The sequence below is a fragment of the Odocoileus virginianus genome, chromosome 4, assembly GCF_023699985.2.
Source record: "Odocoileus virginianus isolate 20LAN1187 ecotype Illinois chromosome 4, Ovbor_1.2, whole genome shotgun sequence".
In the NCBI taxonomy this organism is placed as follows: Eukaryota; Metazoa; Chordata; class Mammalia; order Artiodactyla; family Cervidae; genus Odocoileus; species Odocoileus virginianus.
Genome location: NC_069677.1, coordinates 60679870 through 60698244, shown reverse-complemented (window position 1 = coordinate 60698244; position 18375 = coordinate 60679870). Strand labels below are relative to the sequence as shown.

Here is an 18375-nt window from a genome sequence, read left to right as displayed (position 1 = left end):
TCTGTAGGTTGTCTTTCGTTTTGTTGATGGGTTTCCTTTACTGTACAAAAGCTTGTAAGTTTGATTAGGTTCCATTTGTTTATTTTTGTTTTCAATGATAGTTTTTAAGTTCCTAAATTTTTGGTGTGGTTCATTATGTAGAAAATTAAATGCTGTATGTCCTATTATGTAGAAAAAATCATACAAATAATTTTAGTGAAATAAAACTTTATTATATAGTCTAAATAAAAGTTGTTTAATTTTGATGAGGACTGGCAAAACTTAATGCCAGTAATATCTGGCATGATTTTTCAGGCTGACTTTTATGACCAGAGTTCAAAATACATGTAGCCCTAGGATGAAAATGAAACACAAATATGATTAGGCTGGTTTAATAGCAGTAACAGGCAACTTCTAAGGGATTAAGTATGATTATTTGACTACTCTTAATACACCAAAATAATAAATTTGAATATAATATGAATTTGTTTCCCTTAGAGAACAGCAACTAATTTCACCTTACTTTATTTTCCTTTGTATTTTTTCATTCATTTATACTCAATACAGAAAAATACAGAAATACAAAAGGGAAAAATGTATAATTTCAATTCTCCAAGATCCACCATTAACATTTTGGTTTAAATTCCTTCCAAGTACATAATTAGCATTATAATATACTTATATCCTACTTTTTTCATTAAATAATATACACTGAATATTCATATCATTTAGCATTTGAGTTGTTAACATTCTACTTCATAGATAGTTTATAATGTGATTCATAAATCTCTTACCTTACATTTTAGATTTTAACACTTTTTATTTATTTGAATGAATTTTGCAACATAGAGTATACATTTCTGTTTACTAGAGTACACAGAATTGTTGTTGCTGTTTAGTCACTAAGTTGTGTCCAGCTCTTTTGTGACCCATGGACTATAGCCTGCTAGGCTCCTCTGTCCATGGAATTTCTGCAAGAATAATGGAGTGGGTTGCATTTTCTTCTCCAGGGGATAGTCCTAACCCAGGGATTGAACTTGCATCTCATGCAGCTTCTGCGTTGTAGGTGGATTCTTTACCGTTGTAACACCAGGGGAGCCCTACATAATTGTCCGCATCTCTTAATTTTTTGGAAGAAAGCAATACATATGAAAAAATATCAACATTATAATTTTTGATGGATATTTTCAGTTTGTCCCCCCAACGTTGTATGTATAGCTCTTGAGTTTCTGATTCCTGCAACCTGATTGGGAGAAAAAATTAAAAGAGATAATTCATTGTTGTTTATTCCTTTACATCATATGTTTTTGAAAAGATTTTCATATAGTTACTGGTTATCTGTATTGCCTTATTAATGGCTGAATTAATTAGTTTTTAATATTCTATATCCATTTCATTTGGGATTTGATTTTTTTGTCACTTAAGTAAATTTTTTATTAATATAATGATATTATTTCTTGGTCATATATGAATCATATATTTTAGTTACTTTATTTTTGCTTTTGAAAGTTTAATATTATGATTTGTCTTGAGGTACAGAAGTTTAATATCTGGAGTAGGAAATGTCAACCTACTCCAGTATTCTTGCCTGGAAAATTCCATGGACAAGGAGCCTGGTGGGCTGCAGTCTATGGAGTTGCAAAGAGTTGGACATGACTGAGCTATTGAGCACACACGCACAGAAGTTAAAATATTCTAATTTAGCAGTCTTTTACTCTGTGACTTAATTGCTTTGAAAGTTCTTTTCTATCTAGAAACCAGGTGTAAATGCTATTTGTTCATTTATCTTTGATCAGTAATTCAATACTTCTTTCCTTATGCTTCCCTTGGGTTTGTTCTGTTCTTTTACTAAGCTTTTATATAGATATTAGGTTCATTATTTTTTCACTTTTTTCTCTTCTTCAAAAGTATTTATAGCTATATTATTCTTTTTAACATTTTTAGTTGCATTCTAAAAGTTTTAAAATGTAATATTATTTAATTTAATGTATTTTAAAATTTTTATTGTGTTACTTTTTATCCCTGACTTATTTACATGTTTTCCTGTACAAAATATTTTTAAATGTGTATTTTCATCAACATCTAATTTACTGTTACTTGCTTAGACACTAAAGTCCAAATTATACCCATTCTCTGAAATATGTTGAGGCTTCCTTCTTGACCTATTATGAGAAAAATTTTTATAAAAAAATGTTTGTTGAAACTATATTATGTACTTTCTTGATACAGAGTTCTACATACATTCTTTAAATCAAGCTTCTTAATTTTTTTGTTCAAATTTAAATAAGTTTACTAAGGTTCTGTCTTCTACAATGAGTAAAAATTAAAAGCTGTATGAATTTTCCACTATGATGATGAGTTTCTCACTAACTATATAACATGTTTCTCTATATTTTGAGGTTTATATTAGGTACACAAAAGCCTAGAATTATTTATCTTCTGAGTAAAACTTTTATCATTATGTAGTTACCCTCTGTCTGCCCCAATAGTGTTTTTTTGTCCTAACGTCTATTTTTTTTTTCCTGATAGTGACCTTGCTTTATTAGCTTACTTATGGTTAGCATTTTTCTGCTAATTTATCCCATATTTTCTTTCTTTCAATATTTTTGTCTTTATTTTAGGTCTGTCTCCTATACAGAGCCTCTGAATATTTTAAAACTCAAATCGAACCATATCTATTCTTTTACTTGCAATATTCAGCCATTTACATTTATTGTAGGTATTATAAGATATTGTGTGGTGGTGTTGGTTTAGTTGCTAAGTTGTGTCCAATTCTTGCAACCCCATGGACTGTATGTAGCCTTCCAGACTCCTCTGTCCATGGGATTCTCCAGGCAAGAAATACTGGAGTGGGTTGCCATCTTCCTTCTCCAGGGGATCTTCCCAACCCAAGAATTGAACCCGAGTCTCCTGCATTGCAGGCAGGTTCTTTACCAACTGAGCTACAAGGGAAGCCCAAGATATTGTATAGAATATATTTAATTGACATATTGATATACCTGAATAGGTAGCTATTTTCTACCATTGTAGAAAATACAATGTTTCTATTTGTCACACTTTGTCTATGCTTTTTTCGTCTTGGTTTTTCCCCTAAATAGATTCTTTCACTCATTTGTTTGCTTGCCTGTATTTTATTCCCATTTCTCCTCTCTACTAGTTTGCAATTTATTAAGTCCTTTCCTTTTTTCAGTGGTTGTCCATGAAATTAACATGCATATTTAACTCACCTCCGGAACAATACAAAGACCTTATGACATTTTAATTCTAGTGATTTTCTCACAGCTTATTTACTTTTGTTGTCTATTATTTTAGTGTTGCTTTTTTTGATCTCAAAAATTAGACATTTGCTACTATTGTTTTTATGAGACACAATTGACATGAAATATTGTATTAGTTTCAGATATACAACATAACGATTTGATATTTGTATACACTGCAAAATGATCACCACATTAAGTTCAGTTAGGATCTACCACCATATAAAGTTACAACATTTTTTCTTGTAAACAGAACTTTTAAAATGTACTATATTAGCACTTTTCAAATATACAGTACAATATTATTAGAGTCACCATGCTGTATATCATATCCACTTATTTATTTTATAAGTAGAAAGTTTTTACATCTTGATTCTTTCCCCGTTTTGCCTGTTCTCCAGTGTCTTCTATTAGTTTAATGTGGTTCAGTTTTGTGTGTTTTGTCTTTTAAATTCCACATGCAAGTGAAGTCATGTGACATTTGCCTTTCTTGCTCTGACTTATTTCCGTGTTTTCTACAGCTAAATAGTAGTCTCTCATGGGTGTGCCACGTCTTCTTTGTCCTTTCATCTATTGATGGATGTTTACATTGTTTTCCATAACTTGGCTACTTTAAATAATGCTGCAATGAACATGAGGGTGCAAATGTCTTTTCAAGGTAAAGTTTTTATTTTGTTAGGGTAAATATCCAGAAGTAGAATTGCTGAATCATATGGAAGTTATATTTTTATTTTTTTGAGGTACCTGCATAGAATTTACCATAGTAGTTGCACCAGTTTACATTCTCACCAATAGTGTACAGATTCTTTTTTATCCAAGTGCTTGCCAACACTTGTTATTTCTTGCCTTTTAGATAGCAGTGATTCAAACAGATGTGAGGTGACATCTCATTGAAGTTTTAATTTACATTTCCCTGATGATTAATGATGTTGAGCATCTTTTCATGTGTCTCTTGGCCATGTGCATGTCTTCTTTGGGAAAATGTCCATTCAGATTCTCTGCCCATTTAAAAATTATACTGTTAGTTTATTCTTAACTACTGAGTTGTATGAGTTCTAATTATACTTTGGATATTAACATTTATTCGACATAAATTTGCAGACATGTCTCATTCAGTAGGTTGCCTTTTCATTTGATGATGGGGTCCTTGCTGTTCAGAAGCTTTCAGTCTGATGTAGTTTCCTGTGTTGTTTGTTTAATTTATTTTTAATTGGATGATAAGTGCTTTACAGTGTTGTGCTGGTTTCTGCTGCATACATATATCTGCCTTTTGAGCTTCCCTCAAATATATGCTATATATATATTAACAATGCTTGTTTTTCTCTTTCTGACTCACTTCACTCCATTGAACAGGCTTTAGGCTCACCTACTTCACTTCGACTGACTAAAATTCATTTCTTTTGGTGGCTGAGTAATATTCCATTATATATGTGTGTGTGTGTGTGTGTGTGTGTGTGTGTGTGTGTGTGTGTGTACAACTTCTTTATCCATGCATCTATCAATGGACATCCAGGTTGCTTCCTTGTCATAGCTATTGTAAACAGTGGTGCTATGAACATTGGGGCACATGTGTCTTTTTGAATTATGGTTTTCTCAGGATAAATACCCAGTAGTGGGACTGCTGGGTCAACACTGCTTATTATTAGGGAAACGCAAATCAAAACTACCATGAGATATCATCTCACACCAGTCAAAATGGCCATCATAAAAAAATCTACAAATAATAAATGCTGGAGGGGATGTGGAGAAAAGGGAAAACTCTTGCACTGTTGGTAGAAATGTAAATTGATAAAGCCACTATGCAAAACAGTATGGAGATTCTTTAAAAAACAAGAAATAAAGCCATGTGTTTAGTTTGCTCTTGTTGCCCTTGCCTTTGGAGTCAGATCCAAAAATTCCTTATTTAGACCAATATCAAGGAGTTCATCACCTGTGTTTTCTTGTAGGATTTTTATGGTCTCTGGTCTTATATTTAATTCTTTAAAACATTTTAAGTTGATCTTGGTGAATGGTATAAGACAGTAGTCTAATTTTATTTTTTTGCATGTGACTATTCAGTTTTATTAACATTTATTGAAGAGCCAATACTTTCCCCATTGTATATTCTTGGCTTCTTTGTCATAAATCAATCATATATGCATGCATTATTTCTGAGGTTACTATGCCCTTTCATTATCTATGTATCTGTTTTTATACAAATACCAAACTTGTTTGATTAATATGACTTTTTAATATCATTTGAAATCAGGGAGCATGATGCCCACAGAGTTGTACTTCATTCTCAAGATTGCTTTGACTTTCAGTATCTTTTATGGTTCCATATATATTTTAGGATTATTTGTTCTATCTACTTTAGGAAATATGGACCAGTGAAAGTGAAAGAAGAGAGTGAAAAAGTTGGCTTAAAACTCATCATTCAGAAAACTAAGATCATGGCATCTGGTCCCATCACTTCATAGCAAATAGATGGGGAAACAATGGAAACACTGAAGGACTATTTTTGGGCTCCAAAATCACTGCAGATGGTGACTGCAGCCATGAAATTAAAAGACGTTTGCTCCTTGGAAGAAAAGCTATGAGCAACCTAGACAGCATATTAAAAAGCAGAGATATTACTTTGACAACAGAAGTCCATATAGTGAAAGCTATGGATTTTCCAGTAGTCATGTATGAATGTGAGAGTTGAAATAAAGAAAGCTGAGTGCCAAAGAATTGATGCTTTTGAACTGTGGTATTGGAGAAGACTCTTGAGAGTCCCTTGGGCTGCAAGGAGATCCAACCAGTAAATCCTAAAGGAAATGAGCCCTGAATATTCCTTGGTAGGACTGATGCCAAAGCTGGAACTCCAATACTTTGGCCACCTGATGCAAAGAGCTGACTCATATGAAAAGACTCTGATGCTGGGAAAGATTGAAGGCAGGAGGAAAAGAGGATGACAGAGGACAAGATGGTTGGATGGCATAACTGACTTGATGCACATTAATTTGAGCAGACTCCGGGAGCTGGTGATGTTCAGGGAAACCTGGTGTTATGCAGTCCATGGGGTCACAAAGAGTTGGACATGACTGAGTGACTGAACTGAACTAATTATTCCAACCCACAAACATGTAATATCTTTCCATTTATTTGTCTTCTTCAGTTGTTCATCAATGTCTGATAGTTTTCAATGTACAGGTCTTTCACTTTTTGGTAAACTTATTTCTAGTTATTTTATTCTTCTTGATTTCATTGTAAATAAGATTGTTTTCTTACGTTCTCTTTCTGATAATTCATTTCTAGTGCATAAAAACACAACAGGTTTTTGTACATTGGTTTTGTACCTGCAACTTTACTGAATTTCTTAGTTCTAATGGGGTTTTTTTGCAGAGTATAAAAATGTACTGTGTTCATTCAGTCTTCTGAATGCTATGGACCATTATTTTGAGCTCTTTATTAGGTAAGTTATTTATCTCCATTTCATTAAATTTTATTTTCTGATGTTTTATCTTGTTCTTTCATTTGGAGTGTATTTCTCTGTTTCTTCATTTTTCTTGACTCTGTGTTATGTTAGGCAAAGCAGCTACCTCTCCCAGTCGTGAAGGAATGCTCTTGTATAGGAGATGAACCTTATCATTTACCTAACCCTTGCTCTTAGTTATCTCTCAAACTTTTGTGATTATCTAAGCACCCAGATTTGTTGTTGATAGGTCCCAGTGGTTGAAATCAAGACTTTTCAGTGTTCAAAGGAGGAATCTGTCAGGACCTAGTTTCAGGTTCACTGGATGCCATTTCCTCAAGCAGCAAGTTTTAGGGTATGTAAATATATACAGTTCTTTGGGAGGATAGTCATAAACCCTGCTGGACTCCAAATCAAGTAATTTGGATGTATCCCTTGGTGACATTTACAGACACTGGGACTCTAGATGAATGTGTAACCTCCTTCCTAGTAAAAGTACCATGAGCTGAGGCAAGACCAAAAGAGTAAAAAAATAGAACCCCCCAGCCTATGTTCCCTGAGAACAACTTCATAGCCTCTAGATGTATGGTAAACCTGCCCCTCAAGCTGAGGCTCCAGCCCAAGTAAAGAAGCCTTTTTCACAGGAAGACTAGGGCTCTGTTTTAGCCTCCCGTCTATGTCATGGTCTGGCACACGGTAGCCTGCTAAGAACTATCTCTCAGACTGTTTCAGTCACTTGGGGCCCAGAAGCCCAAGCACCCCTGGCCACCAAAGTCAGGTGATCAAGGGTTATCCCCCTGTGTTGACTGTATATATCTGTTGGCTTTAGCAGGACTGCAGGTGAGCTTGGAGCCAAGGGATGCCTGCGGGCTTTAACAAGGCCACCGGCAGAGTATGACCACCGGCACTAGCACAGTAGCAAAACTGGCACCTACTAGTGCTGGCCCTTACAACGTAGAATGAGAACATAAAAGCATAAAATGCTAGCACTTTATCTGGAAAGTCTCAACAGGCCCTTTTCCCTCTGGAACACACTTTAAGACTAGCTAGTGAATCCCCTTCACTAGCTAATATCATTTAGATGTTTTTCAAACTGCATCTTTATGTGCTGTCTTGGGGTGAGTCTGCATGTAAGCCCTTTAAGAGAGGAATCTCTGTTCCCTGCAGTGCTTTGAATCTCCCGTATCTTGGCCCCATTGGTTTCCAAGGCCGGATGTTTGGGGGCTCATTTCTCTAGCCCAGGTCCCAAGACTTGGACTTGGAGTGCCTGAGTAGGCACCAACCCTTTGCTTCTAGGGATAAGCTCTGTATTTGTGAGACCCTCCCAATTGTGTGTCACCACACCAGGTATGCATTTTTTTGGTGAGAACACATCTCTGTTTCTCCATCCTATATTGATCTTTTTCTCCTTCATCATTGAAGAGTTGTTTATCTAGTTCTCAGGCTCTTTTTCAGAGGGAAATATCCCATGTACATGTGTGTGTGCTCAGTTGCTTCAGTCATGTATGATTCCTTCATCTGCTGCATTGCAGGCAAAATTCTTTACCGCTGAGCCACTGGGGAAGCCACAGTTATTCCTTATGTAGGAGTTAATTTGATATGTCCATGGGAGAAGGTGAATTCAGGTGGTTCTTATGCTGCTGTCTTGAACCTCTTCTGCTATTTATTTGTAAAAACACATTTACATTCACAAATATAGTTAGCATTTTATTTGTTCGTATTATTGAACCTCAGATGATTATTCTCAGATTATGTCCCTTCTTCCTGAATTATCTCCTTTAGAAATGATCTATGTGTGTAAAAAATGTGATTTAAAAAAAACTTATTTATTTTGCTCTTCTCCTTGAGATATTCTTGAAGAAAATTGAAATTGAGAGTTAAAATTGTTTTTTAAATCAATACTTTGAAGCTATTATTCTATTCTCTCTGGCTTCCACTCTTTCTATTAAGAAGGCAATTGTCAGTCTATTGTTTGTAGTAGATTTTTCTTTTCTTTCTGGTTACTTATTTTTCTTTACTGTTTTTCTACCTCACTGTGATTTATATAGATGTTAATTTTTAATTATATTACTTAAGATATGTTGTCCTTTTTGCTTCACTGAATTTGTATTTCTTCTGGAAATTTTTTTTTAGCAGTTATTATTCCCTATCCTATCTTGAGACTCTTAACTTTCATATTTCCTTGTCTCTGTAGGTTATTATGAATAATTTCCTCAACTACGTATCCCGGTTCACTAATTTTTCCTCAGCTGCATTTGATCTGCTATTTATTTTTCTCTTTCTCCAAATTGCTTAATACTGTATGACACATTCCTGCACACTTCTTCTGCCATTTCCTGTTATTTCATAATATTTGGAGAACGAAGATAGTTGCTATATTCATTTTCTCCTAAGACTCAATGAAATCTTTTTAAATATTTCTACATATCTATGGTTTCTAAATGAGCAATGATTACCTTTTTCAATGAACTGCTTTAAAAAGTTCTTATTGTAAAATTTTTAATTTTTGGTGTATGTGTGTGGTCAGTTGCTCAGTTGTGTCTGACTCTTTGCAACCCCATGGACCGTAGACTATCAGACTCCTCAGTCCATGGGATTTCCCAGGCAAGAATATTGGAGTGGGTTGCCATTTCCTCCTCTTGCTGACCCAGGGATTGAATTCGAGTCTCCTGAGTCTCCTGCATTGGCAAATGGCTTCTTACCACTGAAAAAGTAACAGTAAATTACATTGAATGAGACATTGTATTCTTATTTTCAGTGACGTACTCTTATTTCTGATTAAGGCAAAGGAATTCAACTCTAATGATCACATTTCCAGGACATTCTGGCTTTTATTTCCTTTGCAGTGTGAACACTCAATCCATGATGTAATTTGGGGACCTTGGACTAGACCAAAAGCACAGATTGCAATTGATCTAGGTGATTTGAGGAAAATAATAGCAAAAGTATAGTGATAATCTCAGAAAATTAATGTGCAGCTAAATAGAATGAAAATAGACTCACAATGAGGAAACTTGCTCCAAGCATCAATGCTTTTATTCTAACATCAAGATCAAATGGAAACTGGATCCCAAATTTATTGGTATTGGTGAAAAGTTCCCTCATAAATCCAATCCACTGATTTGAAATCTTACCAATAATCATTTCTTCATCCAGTGACAATAACTAAAATTAAAAAAAAATATTTTTAATCTTAGATTAAAACCCCTGAAATAAAAACAACAGGTATTCCTACATCAATTTTAGTAATTACATATGACCCATATGAGTTATAATAATGATGTACCCTGCAATAAAAAGAATATTCAATAGGAACAGAAGATAGCCTCTAAAGACATCTACATTGTCTACCTAAAAGAAAATTTTCAAATTGATTGGATGCAAGTGATTCTATGTATATGACTGTATACATACATATGTTTGATATATAATGCATATTATATACAATTATATTAATATATATAATTTGCTTAAATTTGATTGGAGAATCCATTTAATTGTGAAATGAAAACCACTAGCTTTTCAGCTATTCTACATAGCTAACTCTTTCCTAAGGGATCCTAATTTTCTGAATCCCTCTGCATTTTCTTCATGTCCTTTTATCTTTACTCGTTTAGACTCCCTAGAGTACAACTTCTCATACCAAGTAATGTTATTTCTCTATATAAGAGATACTCATGTAAATATAAAACAATACATCTGTGATAAATCCCACTGCTTATTTTGTAATGAATGCCAGAAGAGAAAGGAAGTGTGATATGATGGAGTATAATAGGGAGATAATAAGCAGACTGGAAGAACAGGAGGAATGGTTTTAGAGAAATCTTCTTAGGCAAAGCATCATTTGAGCTGAGATTTGGAGGATCAGTAGGAACTAGTGACAGAGGAATAGGGAAAGTGAGAGCTCCTAGAGAGAGTCAGTTATATGTTAAAAAGTTCTGATTTAGGAAGGAACATGGCTGGAGAAAATGAGTGAAGGAGACAGTGGTAGAAAATGAGTAAGAAAAGATACATATGGCGGACTAGGTCTGCATAGCCTTGTAAGTAATGCTAAGGAAATTGAGGATAGAAATATGGAAGAATTTTACATGATTATGTCAAACATCCAGTTTTTCCAGAACTCTGAACACATCTTTCCCTATTACCCTCAGCAAAATAGCTTATTGTTTCCGTTGAAGAGAAAATAGGAGCAACTGGACAGGAACTTACTAAACTTGCAGACACCAGCCTAGAAAGTTATTCTATCTGTACCAACACTCCCTGCTTCCTTTCTAGTGAATGGGCCATTTCTACACCTGTTCAAGACCAGTTCCCTACATGCCTTAGGTTCCATACCAAGTAAGAGACAAAGTTCAGCAAATATTCAGTGCTTGTTGTTTCTCCACATTTTCCCTCCGATTTGGCTTCTTTCCTTTAAAATCAAAGCATACTAAGGAAATGCCTTTCACAAACATCCCTCCCTGGCCACTCATGCCCCCATCCAGGCAGGAGCAGGTTATGGTGATACAGGGAGACAGGCCACATAGATGCAGAGTTAGCTTCTATCTTATCTAAAGTTTTGGTATTTGTTTCTAATAGACTTCTGCATTAATTTTGATGCTAAAAATATATTCAAATATAATTTGTATTAATTACCAGGTTTTTGGTACCCCTTGTAATTTTTACCTGAGATAAACATTTATTTGCCGCACCCTAGTCCTGCTCTAAAACCAGCTGCTCCTTTACCTCTCCCCTTTTTCAGAGCAAAAGTGTTAGAAGACTCGCCCACAGTTGTGCACAAGATGACTTTCTTACAGAATCATTACCTCCCTTTCTTGTTCCTTACTTTTGGAGGTTACTATCAAGTGCCAACTATAAAATGGCTTTGTTTCAAAGTTAGAAGGAATAGGGAGTCTATTAAATACCTTAGAGAAAGCTCTTAAGACAGTAGAATAAAGTAGAATTTACTGGACCATAATGTGAGATAAAACACTGATATTATTAAAAATGAGGCAAGGTAGATTTGCCTTCCAGAGTTTTAAGCACAGAACACCCTGTTGCACTGGTTTTCAACTTGAAATAGAAAAATAAGAGTCCTGTATGCTCATTTTATTAAATTTTCAAATAAAGTGTTATTATTATATTTAATTTTTAAGCATGCCTTCTTTAATCAGTGCATGCAAGTGCCAATCAGAATTAGCATCACTAAACTGAATTGATGTAATTCTAGAGGAGGAAGAAAATCTCAAGCAGTATTTTAGGCTTTTTTAAACTGTGGGATAGCAAGGGACAAAAATAACCGGCCCGAACACAGTGCCGGCGGTTCGCAAAACAAAGGGACTGAGAATCTCCAGAGAAGAGCCGGCCCATCCCCGCTGGAGGTAGGAGGCAGGGGGGAGGGGAAAAGGGCAAACTCAGCCCCTAAGAAGCCACCCCCACCCACACTGCAAACAGGCCCCCGGGTTCTAGCTAAAGACTTGCTGAGACCCGACTGGTGGCGCGCGCTGGGGCCGCGGAGGGAAAAAGCGCGCCGTACCCAGGGAGAGTGAGCCCAAGCCTCTGGCTGCCTGGGCCGCTCGCCGCGGAACGAAAAGGCGCGCCGCACCCGGGAGAGTACGCCCAAGCCTCTGGCTGCCTGGGCCGCTCAGGCCGGGGAAGGCACAAAACGCAGTAGCAACCGAATCTGCGCTTTTGTGGAGTACCCGAAAACTGGAACCGCACTCAACGCAGGGCCCGCTCCATATAGAGCAGCCGGGAGCCTGAGCAGTGTAGACGGCGAAAGCACAGACACCCGTGAGCGGGGCAAACTCAGTGTGGCCGGAACACGGTGAGCGCTATCCACACAGAGCGGTGTCTGTCTGCAGCGCCCCGCCCTCCCCGTAGCAGGACTGAACTGAACTAGAGAACCTAAATAAGAGATCACCTCCGCCCGCCTGTGTCAGGGCGGAAATTAGACACCGAAGAGACGGCAAACAGAAGCCAAATAAACAAAGGGAACCGCTTCAGAAAGGACCGGTGCAACAGATTAAAATCCCTGAAGGTAACACCGACTACACGGGAAGGGGCCTACAGATATCGAGAAGTGTAAGCTGGAAAGAGGAGCTATCTGAAATTGAACTGAACCTACGCTGACCGCAACAACCTCAGAGAAATTCCTAGATATATATGTACATTTTTTTTTTTAATTAAAAAAAAAAAAAAAATTTTTTTTTTCTTTCCCTTTTTTTTTTTTTAATTTTTTATTTTTTCTCTTTCATTTTCTTTTATAATTCCCTATTACTCCCCCATTACTCCTCAACTTTCATTTTCATATATTTTTACGATTTTTTTATTTGGGGAAAAAAAAATTTTTTTTTTTTCTTTTTCTTGTTTTTCTCTCCTATTTCCTTTTAGAGTCCTTTAATACTCCTCTATTATTCCTTAACTTTCACTTTCATTTCACTATAACCTTGCCACAAAAAAAAAAAAGGAGAGAGAGAGAGAGAAACCCTATTTTTAAACTGAACTTCATATACAGTTCTAAATTTTTTTGTGTGTTTTTGTTTTTAAATATTGTATTTCAAAGAGTCTAACCTCTACACTAGATTTTCAATCTTTGTTATTCTCCCTCAGAACACCTCTATTTCCTCCATTCCCCTTCTCTTCCCAATCCAACTCTGTGAATCTTTGTGGGTGTCTGGGCTACGGAGAACAGTTTGGGAACAGATAACTGCGTAGATCTGTCTCTCTCCTCTTGAGTCCCCTTTTTCTCCTCCTGCTCACCTCTATCTCCTTCCTCCCTCTCCTATTCTTCATGTAACTCTGTGAACCTCTCTGGTTGTCTCTCACGGTGGAGAATCTTTTCACCATTAACCTAGAAGTTTTATTATCAGTACTGTATAGTTGGAGAAGCCTTGAGACTATTAGAAGAATAAAACTGAAATCCAGAGGCAGGAGACTTGAGCCCAAATCCTGAGAAAACCAGAAAACTCCTGACTACACGGAACATTAAGGAATAAGAGACCATCCAAAAGCTTCCATACCTACACCAAAACCAACCACCACCCAAGAGCCAATAAGCTCCAGTACAAGATATACCACGCAAGTTCTTTAGCAACGCAGGAACATAGACCTGAGTGTCAACATACAGGCTCTCCAAAGTCACACCTAACACAGAGACCCATCGCAAAACTCATTACTGGACACTCCATTGCACTCCAGAGAGAAGAAATCCAATTCCACGCACCAGAACACCGACACAAGCTTCCCTAACCAGGAAACCTTGACAAACCAATCGTCCAACCCCACCCACTGGGTGAAACCTCCACAATAAAAAGGAACCTCAAACCACAAGAATACAGAAAGCCCACTCCAGACACAGCAATCTAAACATGATGAAAAGGCAGAGAAATACCCAACAGCTAAAGGAACATGAAAAAAGCCCACCAAGTCAAACAAAAGAGGAGGAAATAGGGAATCTACCTGAAAAAGAATTTAGAATAATGATAATAAAAATGATTCAAAATCTTGAAAACAAAATGGAGTTACAAATAAATAGCCTGGAGACAAAGATTGAGAAGATGCAAGAAATGTTTAACAAGGACCTAGAAGAAATAAAAAAAAAATCAATTAAAAATTAATAATGAAGTAAATGAGATCAGAAACACTCTGGAGGGAACCATGAGTAGAATAACAGAGACAGAAGATAGGATAAGTGAGTTAGAAGATAAAATGGTGGAAATAAATGAAGCAGAGAGGAAAAAAGAAAAAAGAATCAAGCAGTATTTTAACTAGGCTGTGTCCAAATTTCTGATTATACATTTCAGATATTAAAAAAGCAAAATATCCCTGATAAAAGGCTGACAGTCAGTACTTTTTTCAAATAGAATATCTTATCATACCCAGACAATATTCTCTGTTGCTTAGGAATCTACAGATTTAAACAACTGTAGTGGGTTATTTAGTTTTATTAACTATATTTAGTAGTTTACTTCTTAAATTATTATCTGAATGTTGGCCATTTTCTGAGAAGTAAATCAGTAAGTACATAAAAATTAACAAAATTGTATCATAGCAATTTCAGAATTTTATAAAAATTAGCATTAATATATTAACTATAATTAATGCTGGATTATGTCAGTATCTATTGAAATAAAGTTAATTTTCTCTTTCAATATTTTCAAATATTAAATACAAGCTTCTTGTTTGATAGTTAAACACTTATAATATAGATTAAAAGGTGCCTTGTAAGCTTCACAAACTATAAGGTTTAATTAAGCAAAGAAATTATGAATTAGAAATTCAATTTAAAAATTAGGCAAATAGGTATAGTAATAATTATAACATGTTTTAATTTTGTTTTAATCACATTAATTAACTATCTTCATTGGAAAAGTATCAAATTATTAACTAATTTGAGCATGATATCCTAAAACATAATGAATTACTCACATTAAAATTTAGATCTTTGAGACAGCTAGAAACCACACATGGCCCTTTGATTTTCATTAAATTCTCCTTATTTTCATTTTTTATTTTAAACATTGGCAAAAATGGGTGATAGTATTGATAAACATATCCAATTATTTCTCCAGGAGGAGCCTCAACTTTTAGCTACAAAATATTAAAAAAACATATAGCATTAATCAAATGAGATATGTTTGATTTGTAAACAATACTGTATTTACTTATATGCCACCTTTTACTTAAGTTTTTGTATATGTGAACAGAACTCTTGAGTTTTAGGCATGCCCTGTATTTGGGGACTGATGCAGAAGTGAAAGGGTTTTCTAGGTGGTGGTATAGTAAAGAACCCGACTGCCAATGCAGGAGATGCAAGAGATGCAGGTTCGATCCCTGGGTCAGGAAGATCCCCTGGAGGAGGGCATGGCACTCCACTCCAGTATTCTTGCCTGGAGAGTCCCATGGACAGAGGAGCCTGATGAGCTACAGTCCATAGGGTTGCAAGGAGTCGGACTCGACTGAAGCAACTTAGCCCGTATGCATGGAAGTCAAAAAGAAGAATTTGGATGTTGAAATCCCTGAATTGAGATCTGATGCTGCTGCTCACTAACCACATGAAATATGGACAGATCACTCACCTCTGAAATTAATTTTCACTTGCAAAAGAGGGATGATAATAGTTGGTGCTTATGAGGATCACTGTTTAAATTTTTATGCCCATTAGATATGCCTTAAAAGTGCAAATCACACCAAAACTGTTTATTATCCAATATGCCAAGAACTTTTGTACCTTTATGACAATGCAAATATGACTTCATTGAAGTTCTTTATGCTCATTGTGATTTAACATCCAGTTCATTAAAATCAATAGAGACTAGTTGAATAAATTATGGCATATCATCCATAAAATGGCTTATCATGCAACCATTTATGAGAATGAGGAAGTTCTATACATACTGAAATAATCTTCAAGTTAAAAAATTGTAAAAAAATCTACCAACTGTGTTACAAACACATCACAAACAGAAACATATATATGTGGGTATATATACATATATATATGCATAAGTATGCATCTATTATATAAATATTCATAGAATAATTCTTTAACTCATAATAGCAGCTGCTTCTGAAGAAGAATAAAGCAGACATGGGAACTAAGAGTTTGACAGACATTATTTTTCCTGAATATACTTCTGTTAACTTTCTTTCTTTCTTTCTCCTGCCTTCTCTCTTTTTTCTTTCCTCTTTAACTTCCTTCTTTTTATATATACATATATATTTATTATTTTTTCAAAAAATAAATGAAGCCCGCTAAGTGAAGATGGTGGTAGTGGTGATGTAGTTTCTGAATCTTCTCAAAATCCTCATAGAAAGGACACAGTAGGTATGATTGCTAAACCAAACAAAACCACTGTGAAATTCTTTATCAAAGTAAATGGAAAAATTATAGCCTCATATCTCAAAATACAAATAGATGTAGTGAAACAAGTGACAGCAGCAAGATAACTCCTGAGATCCAAGGAATCCAGATATCACTAACTAGTATTCATCACAAAGAGAAACAGATCCCCCTCAGAAGATAAGTAGCCTGCAATTAAAGTAAATAATTTTTTTAAAAAAAGGAAATAGTATTAACAGAGGGAGAAGCACTTTTATAAACATAACTGAATAACTGTTGCCATGGCAGGTGTTTCATTTGGCAAGAATCAATAGGGAAAAAAAAAAAATCTCAAAGGACCAGTCTGAGAAACATAACTGAAAATGGGATGCAACATCACAGCCCCTACTGCCCTCATTGGCAGTACAAGAAGATGATGGGAGGACTCACTGGGGCTGATGTCTAGACATAAAAACTTTCTACAATGTCATCCATCCAAGATTCCCTTTCATAACAAAGTTTTACACTAACAAGAAATTACTGAGAGTACAATAAAAACTGCATAAGACAGGAAGATCTAGGTTAAAGAAAGAGAAGTTCAGGTAAAGGTGGAAGAGGTGTAAAGAGAAGGTAAATCTCAAAAAGAACTAAGAAACCATATTTCTAACATTACAGGAACAGAAGGGAAATTCCTAGAATTCTACCATCCTATTAGAATCTCTCAAATGATTCTGAAGATAAGAACTGGACATGACGCACCATCTGGAAAAAGGGAATGACACTGGTTGAGAGGGCCTTGATTTCTTGTGGCTTCTTATTTGAGGTCTGGCCCCAGTAAGTGCTGGACGAGGTTGTGAAGACTTTTTAACAAAAGTCCCTATTTTAAGGAGGTAGGAGAAATTGTGAAAGAAATAATAAAAGGTTAGAGGAAAAAATCAAACAGGCAATGGACCAAAAAAGAGAAAACAAAACCAAAAGTAAAGTTCCTTAAGCTAAACATGAAAAAAGAAAGAAAACACAAATTACTGCTGTTTGAAATGAAAAGGGAGCTATTACTACAAAATCTGCAAACTTGAAAGTAAAGAATATATTAACTTTATGCCAATTAAAATTCAACAGTTTTGATAAACAAATCCTTTGAAAAAAACAAATTACAAAAATGGACTTAAGAAGAAAAAGAAACCCTGATTATCTCTATGTATATTAAAGAAGTTTTGAATATAAGTCTAAAATCCTTCACACACCCATTATTATAGACTGAAATAGCTTCACTAAAGACACCACCTTTATGGCAGAAAGTGAAGGAGAACTAAAGAGCTTCTTGATGAAGATGAAAGAGGAAAGTGGAAAAAGTTGTCTTAAAGTTCAACATTCAGAAAACTAAGATCATGGCATCTGGTCCCATCACTTCATGGCAAATAGATGGGGAAACAGTGAAAACAGTGGCTGACTTTATTTTTCTGGGCTCCAAAATCACTGCAAATGGTGATTGCAGCCATGATATTAAAAGACACTTACTCCTTGGAAGGAAAGTTATGACCAATCTAGACAGCATATTAAAAAGCAGAGACATTACTTTGCCAACAAAGGTCCATCTAGTTAAGGCTATGGTTTTTCCAGTAGTCATGTATGGATGTGAGAATTCGACTATAAAGAAAGCTGAGCACCGAAGAATTGATGCTTTTGAACTGTGGTGTTGGAGAAGACTCTTGAGAGCCCCTTGGACTGCAAGGAGATCCAACCAGTCCTTCCTAAAGGAGATCAGTCCTGGGTGTTCATTGGAAGGACTGATGCTGAAGCTGAAGCTCCAGTACTTTGGCCACCTCATGTGAAGAGCTGACTCATTGGAAAAGACCCTGATGCTGGGAAAGATTGAAGACAGGAGGAGAAGGGGACGACAG

At 35.6% G+C, this 18375-nt stretch overlaps 1 protein-coding gene across 2 annotated transcripts in view; it reads right to left on the bottom strand.

The window, feature by feature from the left end:
• Positions 1–231: 231 nt before the first annotated feature.
• Positions 232–18375, bottom strand: part of LOC110139145 (phospholipid scramblase 1-like) — a 46355-nt gene continuing 28211 nt past the window's right edge. Inside the window, exons 5-8 of one of the 2 annotated variants that reach the window (XM_020896762.2) lie at positions 15082–15243; positions 9676–9837; positions 9375–9376; positions 232–332 (exon numbers count right to left, since the gene is read on the bottom strand). In XM_020896762.2, coding sequence (XP_020752421.2) covers positions 236–332; positions 9375–9376; positions 9676–9837; positions 15082–15243 — 423 coding nt within the window. In that variant the 3' untranslated portion in view covers positions 232–235. The remainder of the gene's footprint in view (positions 333–9374; positions 9377–9675; positions 9838–15081; positions 15244–18375) is intronic. The other variant, XM_020896760.2, reaches the window with a different exon arrangement.